We start from the raw sequence: 13,865 nt of genomic DNA, 5'->3' as shown, positions 1-13,865 counted from the left end.
CAGCAGCAGCAGCAGCTGACGCTGCTCAGCTCTGCTCAGCAGACGCTTGGAGGCGAGCAGCTGTTGCTGCTGCTGCTGGTGTTGTTGCTGTTGCTGCTGCTGCTGCTGCTGCTGCTGCTGGTCGCTGCTCGCGTTTCGGCGTCAGACGCTTAACGCCTTGACTGTGACGTTGCACTCAAAAAAATTGAAAAACGAAAGTGAGCCAAAGCCGAAAAGCAACGGACGCCGCCGCTGGCTGTTGCGCTTTGAGTGGAAGCATTGAGTGGAATCGCACAGAAGACTTTTGGGGCTGCATGGATCATTCGCGAATCTCTTTGGCCCGTTAACCGCTCAAGCAACAAAATTTCCGCTTTGCGGCTGCAACTGCGCACTTTGCTGCGACTGACAGTCTGTCAGATAGTTAGTGTAGGCTGCAGGCAGGATTAGGCTTACACAATCTCTGCAGCTGCTGCCCATCTCCATCTCCATCTCCATCTTACTGCGCACCTCTTGCATTTTTATTGCACCTTACGATTTGTAGTACACTTAATGCCCAGCTAGCTCTTGTTCGTCTTCGTCCATGTGGTAATAAACGTTAGTCTGCCGTTGCGTTTGCCGCGTTTTCTTTATCGATTGCATTGTTGCGAGTATCCTCAACTAACTAGTTACTCAACCCATTTGAATAGCCAAATTCCGCATTCCATGTGCAGCTCAAAACCCTTTCAACTTTAATAAACGTTATTAACTGTGCAAAACAACTTTTGAGCAAGAATCTGTAGACGTCTGCATACATTATGAACTATATATAGACTCATATGTATGCATGGGACTATACGGGTTTTCAAGATGTGCTGCATATAATTAAGAATCATAAACAACAGTCGAATATAAGTCTGAGTCGTCCTCTTTCTCTTTCTCTCTCTCTCCCTCTCAAGAAGTTTTACTTCAGCAGCTTAGCAAATCGTTGTTTTCTTAACATTTACTTAGCTCTTTAGCCCGTGCTAAGCTCGAGCTTAGCTGGAGTTATAATACAGATATATGTATATATAAGAAGTGGAACACTTTGATAGAAAAATGACTTGAACTGAATAATATAATTAAATATAGTCGAGCCGTTGAACAGGATTTATAACGATCCAGACAGACAGAGTTTCCAATTAACAACTTGAAATAGTTTTAACACACCCAAATGACAATTTAAATACACACAGCAGAAGGTTAGACTTTCCGACTGTCTGATACTCTGTACACAGCACAGATCGAATCGAATTACAGATAAGTTTCAGAATACTATCTGCTAGAAATATTATCAAGCTCTAGGGATAAACACTTCCGCTGCTTAAAGGAAAATTAAATATAATTTTAGCTATTCGACTTTGATCTTTATTGAATGACCTCAGTAAAATAGTTTCCATGCTCGATTTCCGGCTTGTATCGCTTAAACTATGAGAGACATAAAACATATTAGCCCTTTTGTAACGAGAGTACATATTTCAAGTTGAAGCTCTCGATGACAAAAAACAAGTTACGACCCTACCCAAAAGCAGACACCTAAGCATACCCATATAATCTCTGATTTTTTATCTGATGCGGGCTTACACCATTAATAATTTTTAAGTTTCATGTCGCCAACTACAATAGCACCATATTAATATTCAATCGTTCAGTTTCTGATCATATATTATGATCATATATATGTATATATATATGTATATATATATCGTATATCGTATATCGTATATCGTATATCGTATATCGTATATCGTATGTCGTATATCGTATATCGTGTATCGTATATCGTATATCGTATATCGTATATCGTATATCGTATATCGTATATCGTATATCGTATATCGTATATCGTATATCGTATATCGTATATCGTATATCGTATACCGAATATCGTATACCGAATATCGTATATCGCATATCGTATATCGTAAATCATAATTAATATATCTAGTTTAACTCAGATTAAAATAATGAGAAAAAATGTAAGCTGTCAATTGGGTATTAAATTAGTTATTTTTACCCAAAATTCAGAATATTCCCAATCTGCGTATTCATTATATATACACAGCATTCATTATATTCTACACAGTATATATAGAATCTTCAGCTTTGGTTTTATGCAAGTTCAAATAAATTAATCGACAATATGGGCATGGAATGACAATGTCGTTCTGTATATATGGTATACGGGATTTCATATTTAAAGTAAAGGTACTAAAGTATAAATAATATAATTTTATATTATGACAGCAGAGCATTTTTGTTGGAGTGCCAACTAATTCAGTTTTGAAATATATTAAAATTGCTCAATTATGAAAATAAAAATATTGTGATATATTTTTAAATTTTTGTATTAGCAAAACTTATAAAACTAATATTTTTATAATAATCATTTTATTTATAATAGCTATATGTATATATATATAATTTTTTTCTGATTTATATATATATGTATATATATTTTTTTTATATTCAATTTTATTTATATATTTTTCTATGTTTATTTATATTGTTTTATATTGAGCTTTTGAATCAACTAGAGTTATCTATTTTTTTATTTCTTATTTATTTATTTTGTATTTAAGCAAAAGACATAAGACAAGGAATTTTGTTGGAATGAAATAAATCTGATAAACGTCAAGGAAGAATGTTGTTAAGCACATTTGCGAGGCTGTCAAATGCAGTCAGATAAATACTAATGAATAAAATTGTACTTTTAAAGGCTGCATATATTTGAAATGCGGATGTTTTTATTTGAAATCGACATCAATTAAGTCCATTAAAACATGTCGTAGCCTATTATTACGGCACTGACCTTCTTCGCCGTGCATCCGAATTAGTTGTACTTCGTTGTCAGAAGAAGATTCCAAATTTGAGATTTTTAATGTATGTGAAGAATAGAAAAATGTTGAAATGCAAATGCAGGGAATGAGCCAGTCGTGGCAACGTGAATCCCAAGCCAAACGCAACATTCACGAAACGAAAACGCAACGCGCGCTAAAGTTCATGTAGTTGTTGCACCTTGAACCCACTGAAAAGTCACAAGCATGGGCATATTTTTTGCAAAATTATGAAATATATATAGATCAAATATTTACTTTAAATATTTGACATTCACATTATAATAGACATAAATAGTTTTCCATATTATCATATTTAAAAAAAGTATAAGTTATAAATTTAAAAACTCAAAAATAAGACTTTCTTATCACAAATTCGGGAAAATGAGATCTGGTGACACTTAATTAACATTGGTTGGCACCTTGTTATTAACAGGACACGTCTTAAAAATAGCTGGTCTTTGGGTGCGAGGTATTTAGTAGTCGGGCAGCTCCAGCCGTTGTTGTGCTACTAGTTTTCATTTAATGCCATTTCGATTTGGCAGCGAATGGAGACCGAGACTAATTTCATAATTCTGCGCATATGCAAAGCACAGGCAGTGGCTATATATACGTGAGACTTCTGTGTGTGAGTGTGTGTGAAAATCTAATTCACCTTAAACTGATTTCAAACACATGCAACATTTTGTGGGTCGACTTAAACTTCGACTTGTTTGAGTTGCGTTTCGGATTCGGATTGAGATTCAGATTCGGATTTATTTTTGCTCGCCTGCCTTCATTTTGTAATCGTAAAACGTCAAGATAGTTTATCTGCGCGCTGCGTTATGGCTGTTGCCAAGCCAGCAGCATATGCGGCGTATGCGTAATTTGTAGTTTTCCATGCATATCTTGAAAACAAGCCGCTGTTCTGTGTCGTTAACCCAAAGCAGCGACATGAGCAAATTTAGTGACTGTGGCCACTGTTGCTAGTCAACTGGTTATCCTTCAGACCATACGCATACACACACACAACCTGTTGCCGAAGGTAAAGAGCTCGCGCTGTGATCTCTTGGCAGCGCCGATTTTCATTCAAAGCCAATCAAATGAAGTCAAAAACAGAAATAACCAAAAATCGATCTTGATGTCGTTCGCTTTAATTTACCTACTTATTCATTTGCTTTTTTTCTTTCGACACATCGGCTGGCTACGATTGCCAACTTCCGGTTTGTGACAACGCCACGTCGAAGTCGGCCATTTTATTGCTCTGCATTTAATCAAGCTAAGGCATTCTGAATTGAAAAGTTGTTTCACAAGACGGAAAACTATGTTGAGATAGATTTAAATATATATATATATATATATAGATATATATATATATATATATATATATATATATATATCTAAGCTGACAGCTTAAGGAAGAACAAAACTCTCTTCTGTGCAGGAATCGCTTTTTATGTCTCAGTCACAATAAAGGCTTGAGAGATCCTTTGAAATAGAGATACTTTGCAATGCTATGTCAATGCAATCTTTATATAAGAAGACATTTATTTGAAAAGGCTGCCTGTTTTAGTGCCTAACAGCTTTGAATTCGCAATACTGCTTTATTTGATAACCCATTTAGGAGCTGTTAGTTGCTTTTTCTTGAGTATGGCTTGAGATTTCATTGTGGATAGATGTGTACCAGAGCAACACTAGCAATGATGGTTCTGCTCGTCCATATTTGGTTGAGTGGATACATAGAAAGGATTATAAGTCACAAACCGTTGTCGAAACAGCATCAATAAATTAATGTTTGGTGCGTTTTATGTGCCAACGGAGGCATTGGTTCATATGTATTCAAAGGCTTCGACGGTTATGATTGTGATGACTGCAAAAATTAACATGCTAGATTAATCCTCTTAAGTGCCAGCCATACTGGTCAAATGTCCTGAGATGTTATATTAAACAAAGTTCATTTCATTGATATTACAAATACATTTATTTCTTTTACTATGACTTAAGCTTATGTAACTCTAAAAAAAGCATACGTTGAACTGCTAATTCTGAGTCAATAATCTGTAGCCTAAACAACTGCCGCCCCCAACCAAATAATATACATCTGTCCAAATAGAGCATGATTTTTTTTACTGGGTATATATAGTAGTACAGGGTATAATACATAATATTAACTTGGCGGCTTGTTGCTGGGGCTGGGCTGTCATTTGGGTGATTGGCACACAAGTCCACGTACCAGTTTTAGACCCGTTTTAAGAGTCCGAAGTGAGCAACAGAAAATTGGATCTCGTCTGTCTGGCGTTATACTAAGGTGTCAAAAGAAATCAGGTACAACTACGCTAGTTAAGCGTGTCCAACTAGAAGTTACCCAGTATTGAGGCACTCTGGAATAACTGAGGGAGGTCTTTATAGATTCATATGAAAATTACTAATTTATATACTTCAAAAAGATTTTTTCCGATCGAACAAATCGAGTTAACTTGGGTCTGCTCTGTGTGCTAATTAAGATCATAAAATTTCCTGACACATTTCCTCTGCTTGTCGCAGATAATCACATGTGACGGAACAGAGCAAAATTGATGATTTATCAGATTTTAATCATGCCTCGACTTTTTAGTGACTTTGCGAAGGGCTCAGCGTGATATTGATCAGGTTGGCACTTTATACTGTTTTTTTTTGTTGTTTTGTCTCGTTGATTTTGAAGTTGTCGCGCAACATTTTTATTATCTTCATTGGTTGCGTTGGGTCCACGAGTCCAAGTCGGCAACTCGGCGACATTTCACGGCTTTTGCCAAGCGCTTGGGGTCAGCTGCGAGCGTCAACTAATTAGACTGGCCAAGAATAGCTAAGTGACTTGCGAAATCTGGTTTCGCTTTGGCCCGTCTGACTTTGATTGAAATGATTTGGTAAGAAAAAATTCAATTACAAATCTCCCAATGAGTTGGCGTTTATGTTTACTTGAGTCGAGTTGGCAGGAGGCACTAGAAAGGCCCAGAGCTCCGCCAGTCCGGCAATCGATTGCACCGAAAGTTAAATAATTTAAGCAAAATAATTGCGATTTAGCCACAAATGAAGTGCACTGGGATGAGTTGTAAAACTCTTTCGAAAATCACTCAAAATTGATCAGGCCTTGGACAGCAAATGGCTCAAGCCATGCCAAAGAGCTGAGATACAAAAGCGAATGTCTTGCAAGTCCTACTTCTTTATGGACTCACACTCGCTCTATATAAGTGTTGACTCTGTATGCGGGCTTTGTTGTGTCAGTCTGCCGGAGGCGCGGGATTGCGGCCTGATGGCCACATCGACATTTGGCAATATAATGCATATTGTCCAGAAACCTGAACAGTCAGGGCCTATAGCATTAAAAGCGGTCTGGCCATATGAATTGTTTCATGCATAGATATTTAAAAATGATTTGAATTACGAGCTTCAATCACATACAACTACAGCAATTAAGCGTTATAAACGTTGCAGAGTTTATGCTCCAGCCACAAGCTATGGCATGGCGCCACACGTGACCGACATCGATGACAACATCTGTTTTGACTACACTGCCTATTGATCGGCTAAGTATGCTTCATGCCAGGTCTGCCAGGTCGGCCAGGTCTGTATCTCTATTGAAATTTCATTTTATCTCGGAATTTCCAGCAAATCTTATGATACTCAGAGCTATAGGCTACGAAGCACAGCCAACTTAGCCAACTTATATCATATATATTCTAGGTTAACTCTATCTGAATAGCTGCATATTAAGTCTGGCTGCATACAGCTCACTTGAAGAGTTCTCTTTTCATAGGGTATAACAACGTTGGCTGCTGTCAATTTGAAGTTTGCAGCAATTTGCCAAACAATTATCAACTTAGCTTAGATTCTATAGGTATTACACATCAGATGGCAATATGTTTCAGTCTCTCTGTCTGTGTGGCTGTGTGAATTTGTATCTGTGTGTGTGGCCCCGCTCTAATTCCTGCCACAACTCAAAGTTCGCTTATCAATAAGACACTAAATGCAATCATAAATTGCTAAAACCAGTGCAAAGTTTATAGCTATTTTGCCAATAAAATTATAAGTTTTTTGTTGTTTTATTTGTTTTTGTTTTTGTTTTTATATTATGTATTTTTGTTATTTTGGTTTTGGTTTTTTATTTTTGTCAAGCTGCAATGCAGCGTGTTGCTTGGGTTTGCCAAGCTTCGGCGACTAATGAAAACAAAGTCAAACGATTTGGCAAGGTTATTATTTCTTGCACAAAGATATGTGTTAACACACGTACACACACACGCACACACACACACACATAACCACAAGTTCGGGCCAAGTCAAGCAGCCAGCCAGCTGCTGGCGGCCTTCAGGCTGGCTTTAGCCTGTTCGTTAATTGATTTTGCTGAACTTATTTTCCTATTTGGTATCCAGCGACATTCGATTGACGTTTGCAACGCTCCACCAACTCCAGAGTCAGTAAAAAGCTGCAAAATTTCACCTACTTTTATTCGTTTTCTTTTCTTTCCCTGCTCGTTCGCAATGTTTGTCCATTTGAGATGCAGCTGCTGAAACTCAGAACATCTCAAATATTTTTGATCAATTTTTGGATCATAGATAAAGCTTAGATGTCACTTTCCTGAGCTAGACAAAGGCAGACTGGAAATTAGCAATTCCTCGTAAATAATCTTTTGATTATCGTTCGATTTGAAGCGCGTAAGGTCGGGCACTTAGCCAGATCTCATTTAGCGTAGCTAAAAACTAGTTTATTTGCTCGCCCTTTAATTGACATCTCCGCACTTACACTTAATGCTCAGAGATTTAAGTCTCTCCAGCCTCAATGGCAAGCCAAAGCCAACGACGCGTCGTTGTATGTAAGTATAAAGCTGTTATCTTTGTGTGGTCCGCAATTTGTGCGGCTCGGCTCGGCAATGTCAAGTGCTGATGCCGCCGCTGATTGCTCATAACCGTGACTTGGCTACGCTATTTCCGCTTCCGTCTTCGACGGCGGAAAGCCCAATAACAATTTCAGCTTACAATGTTTTTTCTTTTTAGTTACCTGTGCGCTTGACGGCGAATCACGAAATAAACAAATCAAATCAAATCAAATCAAATTTTATTGATGTAAATATTTTCCACTCTAGCCCAAGCCGTCAGTGTAACGATGTAAAAGTCACATAAAATTGATAAAAGCTCGACATTTTTTCGCTGATAAGCTAAAGTTGTTATAGTTCTTGACAGCACCACAGGAAGACAGAAGGTAGTCCTCAGGGCTCAGCTTCAACTGTCTACGTTTTGATGTGAACTCCAAGCCAGGCCTGGCTGTTAACAGATTAAACTGAAGGTTAAATAGATGCACTTAACAGCCAGACTAAAGAGGACTTGGGATAATTCTAGACTAGAAATTGTCGCTTTGGCTTTGCTGTTTTCAATCATAAGTTTCACTTGGCTTGTTGGCCTTAGCTGAGAGCTTGAAGTTGGAACAAGGGAACCAAGCGAGGGTTGCTCAATCAGAATCGCCAAATTACTGCAGCACAACTTCTAGTCTGGCATCACTTGTGTAGAACGTGATGCAGGAACTGAGCTGGGATTTGCTGATAGGTCTTATTATATAGCAGCTAGATGTTATCGATAACTTAAACAATTATACTTATCGGAAATAGATAGCTGCTGCTTCAGTTTGCATTTCAGATCGATCTACTTTCTGATATGTTATGCTGAGAGTCAAGAATGCTGAGAAAGAAACGACTTGAGTTGGTTTTCAATTTGATCATTTCACAGCGCTGTGAATGCGATCCTAACCGATGCAGATAATGTTGTACAATTAGTGTCATAGATTTATGTTGATTGATTGACAGCCAAACACTAATTGTCGGGTCTCTTTCTATCGTGAAGACTTGGCAATCTGAAATCGCATGCTTTAAAAGTCGTTGATTGACAGTGGGCTGAGACTAACGACCGACTATTGAGGGTGACATATTAAGCTGGCTGCTATAAGTAGATTCGTTGACACGTTTACTGCCGGCCAAGGGGTGAGCCAGATTGCGACTTTTGACCTCACATTTTGAGTTATTTTATTGAAACGACAGTGGAAAATTTGTACATTCCCGCAATGGCAATTAAGGTAGAATATCGAGGCTAATGTTGTGACACTTCTAGATTCAAGTACTCTGATCTCCGTGCACTCGCCCGACGTACATTAAGCACAGACCAGTCTAGCTAAGCATCTTATAAGAATATCCCAACAGATCTTTCAAGTCTTTCGAGCTCAAACAATAATTATTTACTTGAGGAAATTTGCATACCATGAGCTAGTTGGGCAATCGAATGTAGACATGGATCACTGGGCAACAAAATACATATCTAAGTCATATATAGCTATATATGTAGCTGCTATAGCTATGGGCACAAACGATTACCCAATACAAAACAAATTGTGCAGCGAAGCGAGGGCAGGAGGAGTTGAGAAGGAGGAGGCATGGGTACGCCCAAATGCGGCTAAGCGGAAAAAAAGTTGACTGAAGAGTTGTGGCGATCGATGGATTGATCGGAACGAAGCGGATGACATCCACGATTGCAGTGGACAATTGATTCATATATAAAGTACAGTGTACTGCTGGGCGGTGTTTTAGTAAAGCGATCAAGCCATGAACAACACGGGGCAGCTGCAGGCGCTGCTGCTGTTGGTTTTCTTGATTTGCGCCTGCTCCTGGAGCGGCACCAGCGCTCGGCCTGGCGGAGTGAAGCTGCAAGCGCAATTCCTGCGCGCTATCAATGCCTATAAAAGGCTGGAGCGCAGCCTGCCGCCGGAGGAGCTGCGCGCCTTGACGGGCCTGGGGCTGCTGAATGGCGCACGCCAGACCAAGGAGCAAATGGAGCAGCACCTGGTGCAGGCTATCAAGGAGCTGCTGCAGCAGACCGAGACAGAGCCGAGCCACAACATATTACCAAAGATCGATGCGATCGAGCAGCAAATGTCGCGCGATCAGCACGCGCTCAACATTCTCGGCAGCGCCATGGACTTGTTGTGCAACGACAAGAGCGAGCAGCAGTTCCGTCAAGAAGTGCACAGAGTACTCAAGGAGCAACAGCAGCTGCAGCTCCAGACACTTGGCCAGGAGCTGCATGGCGAGGAGCAGCAGCTGGGCAAGCGATTGGGGCAGCTGCGCTGCCACATACTGGATCAGGTGCCGCAGATGAAGAGTCATTTGGATACGAAAATCGAGAGAAGCCTGGACTATATACTGAAGCATGCCACAGCTGGCGGGCCACTGGACAAGGCCAGCCACAAGGTCCTCCACAAGCGGGCAGTCAATGAGCTAAAGAGCCCCGAAAACATAAATGACCAGATCGATAACATGCTGGAGGCCAAGTCCAAATTGGCAGAGGTGAGTAGCATTTGTGCTGAGCTTAACGTGCTATACGATCATCGAAATGAATATGCAGGACGAGACGGACTTCCGGGACAATTTGGTGGTGCAACAGTTCGAGAAAAACGACGACAGCAAAGGCGCAGCTCAGTCGGAAAACGAGTTCGATGAGCTGGATAATGTTGTGAGTACTTTTTGCTTCACTTATACCTAGCTTTATGGTGTGACTAACTCTAATAAGCTCACTAGTCTACTGGGCCTGACTAGATAGATGTTCTGCATCCTTAATTTATGTCTCGAATATCAGGTCAATGACTTCTCCCTAAACAGTAATCAGGTCAATACGAAGGCTTAGCTTTCATACAAATTCACTCCAAACGAATCCAGTTAGGGGGTATCTTTTAGGCGTCCATCAAGCGTTTACTGGCTAACAAAACTAACCGTAAAAAAAGATGAATCAAGTGCTTGAAATGTCTTTTTGAGTAGCGCGACAATTTATTTAATTGAAAACTTCCATCTCAGCTAAAGAGTTGAATAATTCCTCATTAATGCGCCTATGAAGTCGCGGAATATTACAGCTAAAACCAAGACTCAAACCAATGCCAAGCAGGAGGATGAAATCAGTTCCACGGAGCTTGACGACGGCCCGGACGGCAACGGCGGAGGTGGCGGCGGTCTTGTCGGCATCATCGGCAGCTTAAGTGGTGTAAGTGCACGCGCCAGCGGCGGATAATGAGCATCGTGTAATACTAACCACATTGTTCAATGCAGGGCGAGGGCGGCTCGGATGTGGGCGCCCTGATTGGCGCACTGACGGGCCTCATTTCGACGCTCTTTGGCGTAAGCTGTGTGCAACGATAATGGTGCAAGGGCAGCTCGTTTACGTTAAAGTTTCTCTTTGGTTTCTTTACCTGTAGCCGGGCGGCCTGGACATTGAGGCGCTGATTAGCACGGCAACGTCGCTGCTGTCCGGCCTACTGGCGGGCAACAAGAACTTTGGCACTGTCCTGGGCCAGTACGTGGGCACGGCCTTCGATGGACTGTCCGGTGGTGGCGGCGCGGTATGTCTGAGTCCGCGGATTGCGCTAGATAATCGCATTATGATGACTATCTTCATTTATTTGCATGCTTCAGATAAACAATGGACAGTTTCTGGGCAACTTTGTTGGAACCGTTTTGGCCTCGTTGAGCGCAGTACTTATGCCTTTTGATATTATTAAATTTGTGTTTGTGCTACTAACCTTGATGAGTGGACAGACTGTGTGGATTGTGCTGGCTATAACTGCGCTCTGGTTGTCTTTGCAGGATCCCGAAGACGAGGGACCCCCACAGCCATTTACGTTTACCAAAAACTTTCTGAGCGCCTTTTTGGAGTCGAAATTGCGGCCCTCCGAGACATCTGAGGAGCGTCACGGCAGCGCTGAGTTGCCGCGCCAGAAGAAGAAGGAGGCCCACGGCTCAGCTGGCTTTGATTCCAATGGCTTCATCAAGCAAGTCGCCTCGCACCTGGTGAGCAGTGCTCTGGGGCTGCTGCTGAATGCGGCGCTGGGTGCCTCGGGCGGTGCATCACATGCCTCCACGGGGCTCTTTGCCAGCAGCAGCCATCACATGAAGCCAGCCGAACACAGGTCGTGGCCGGAAATCTAGGCCAGCCGCTAACCGAAAGTCGCATCTTCATATAACGCATTAATAACAATTTTTTTTTTGTTTTTTTTTTTTGTTTTTCGCTTAAGTAGTTCATAAGAAATAAAGAGTTAGTTCCGTCGATACATTTGCATGGTTTTGTAATCGTCTGATAAGGTAATGCTAAATAGTAAATAGTCGCTTAGTTGAGCGGTTAAGAAAGCGTAAAGCACTATTTGAGCAGAAGCGGATAGATGTGTCTGCTGTTGTTAGCCTGGCTCTTAACTGGCAGGGGATGTGCGTAAGCCGTGACGACTTGCAGCTCGGACAGCTGGCCAGTTGAGTGGATGATGTAAGAAGACGCCGGCTCGAGCCACTCTAAACTATTCTCTCCAACATTAATGTTAAGTGAAATGTGTGTTACGCTCAAGTGAAATTCACTCTCACTGCTGTAATTAAGCAAACAGCCAGTAAGATCGAAAGGGTTTGCTGTAGTCGTTATGCAGCAAATATGCCATGTGCAATTTGGCATTTCCTTTGTGAGCTTGAGGCAAACCATTCGAGTGCACCTCGTTTAGCTAATTGCCAGGTTAAATCAGCGTGTTATATTCAACAGAACCAAGGCCTGAGACCAACATCGCCCAGCCTCTCGTCTGACCCACACTCTCCCCACTTCGAGTTGGCTAAGGTCAGGAACTTTGAGTTGAGCTACCTAGCTAAGATTTATGAAATGGGTTTATCGTTATGCCCAGCCTTAATCTGAACTTTGCTACATAGACAACAGTCATTGGACTCTAAAAACATTATATAATGCGCGATACTTGAATACCATTTGGCGCTAAGATGGGGAAGAGTCTGTTCACATAGCTATATATAATCCACATTAGAGATGGAGTCATTATCTAAGGGCAGTGACTTGCCTAAACAGTGTCTATTTAATTTGTATGATCAAGTCAATTGCAGTGTCTATTTAATTCGTATATGATTAGCTTGGAAAAAAACAAATTTATTATAAAGTGGGCAATGGAAAAAATTAATCTAAGAGTTGTGATGCATGATAAATAAATAAGTAGCAGAATTGTTTATTAAATTACAATTGAGTAGAAAATTCTTAAGATATATATACGTATCATATATAACTGGAAGTCCATTTACAATGGGAATTTAGCGCAACAGATAGAATGCCTCTTACTGTAGTTGAGCCCATTTTACCCATCTCGATCAAAGTGAGTAGCTGAGTCAACATAGCGTTGTTCGTATGCCCTATTCTCGTTACATACAAGAGCTAAATATGTAACAATTTATATATATATATAACATATTCTTATTCTTTTCATGGAAATTGCTTAGCCTGCTATAGATGGTCTTAAGAAATGATCAAGGGATTAATTTTGCTCGAATAATAAGAAAGTAATAATTTTAAAGAAGGGGAATAAATACAAGATATATCTCAGGTGTTAATTTCTATTTAATTTAAGAAAATTGACTGGAAGTAGCAGAAGCTTGGGTATTAATATATACAAATATAAATATCATAGTGCATAGTTATCATTTAGATCGTTGAGCACAGTAAATAACTTTCATTGTATATTTAGAGTATATACAAATATGTATATATATTTTTTAGAGCACATTTCTAGCTGCCCTATTCATGTGACGCGCAGTGCGCTTAAGTCGAGTGCGCGCTCTGCAGCCCTTCACTGAGTAAATGATAATGGTAGCAGCATGGGATAGTTCGATTGGCTTGGTTCGATTGTCGTCGTTTGTTCCGATTCAATTTCCAATGCTATTCGCAATTGTTGTGCACCGCTGCCGCTTCTCTCTCTCTCTCTCTCTCTCTTTCGCTCACTCTCTCTCGCACACTTTCTGCGCTTCTTTCTCTCTTGACATCAGCTGCTTTTTCCAGTGAAGCGCATAGTTTGTCACTTTCTTTTCGTTGCATGTAACAATGTCATTTGGGTGGGGCAGGGCGGTGCGGGGCACATTATAAACATGCTTTTTACTTATTACTGCGCTGTGCTTTTTACATATTTCTTTTCGTGTTCGTCTGTCAGTTGCGCGGCCTCAGTTACGCGTGAATCTTTCACAA

General features: G+C 40.6%; 1 protein-coding gene across 1 annotated transcript; it reads left to right on the top strand.

Annotated features, from left to right (window-relative positions):
• The first annotated feature begins 9,430 nt into the window (after positions 1 to 9,430).
• Positions 9,431 to 11,800, top strand: LOC111603377. The gene is made up of 7 exons (XM_023320929.2): positions 9,431 to 10,171; positions 10,230 to 10,337; positions 10,716 to 10,859; positions 10,925 to 10,993; positions 11,071 to 11,214; positions 11,288 to 11,347; positions 11,459 to 11,800. The coding sequence occupies exons 1-7, from the start codon at positions 9,431 to 9,433 to the stop codon at positions 11,798 to 11,800; spliced, it is 1,608 nt and encodes a 535-aa protein (XP_023176697.2).
• Positions 11,801 to 13,865: the final 2,065 nt, after the last annotated feature.

This window comes from Drosophila hydei, unplaced genomic scaffold (assembly GCF_003285905.1).
Source record: "Drosophila hydei strain 15085-1641.00,03,60 unplaced genomic scaffold, DhydRS2 tig00000250-arrow-arrow-pilon, whole genome shotgun sequence".
NCBI lineage: Eukaryota > Metazoa > Arthropoda > Insecta > Diptera > Drosophilidae > Drosophila > Drosophila hydei.
Note: the sequence above shows the minus strand (reverse complement) of the source record. Positions and strands in the feature narration are given on the sequence as shown.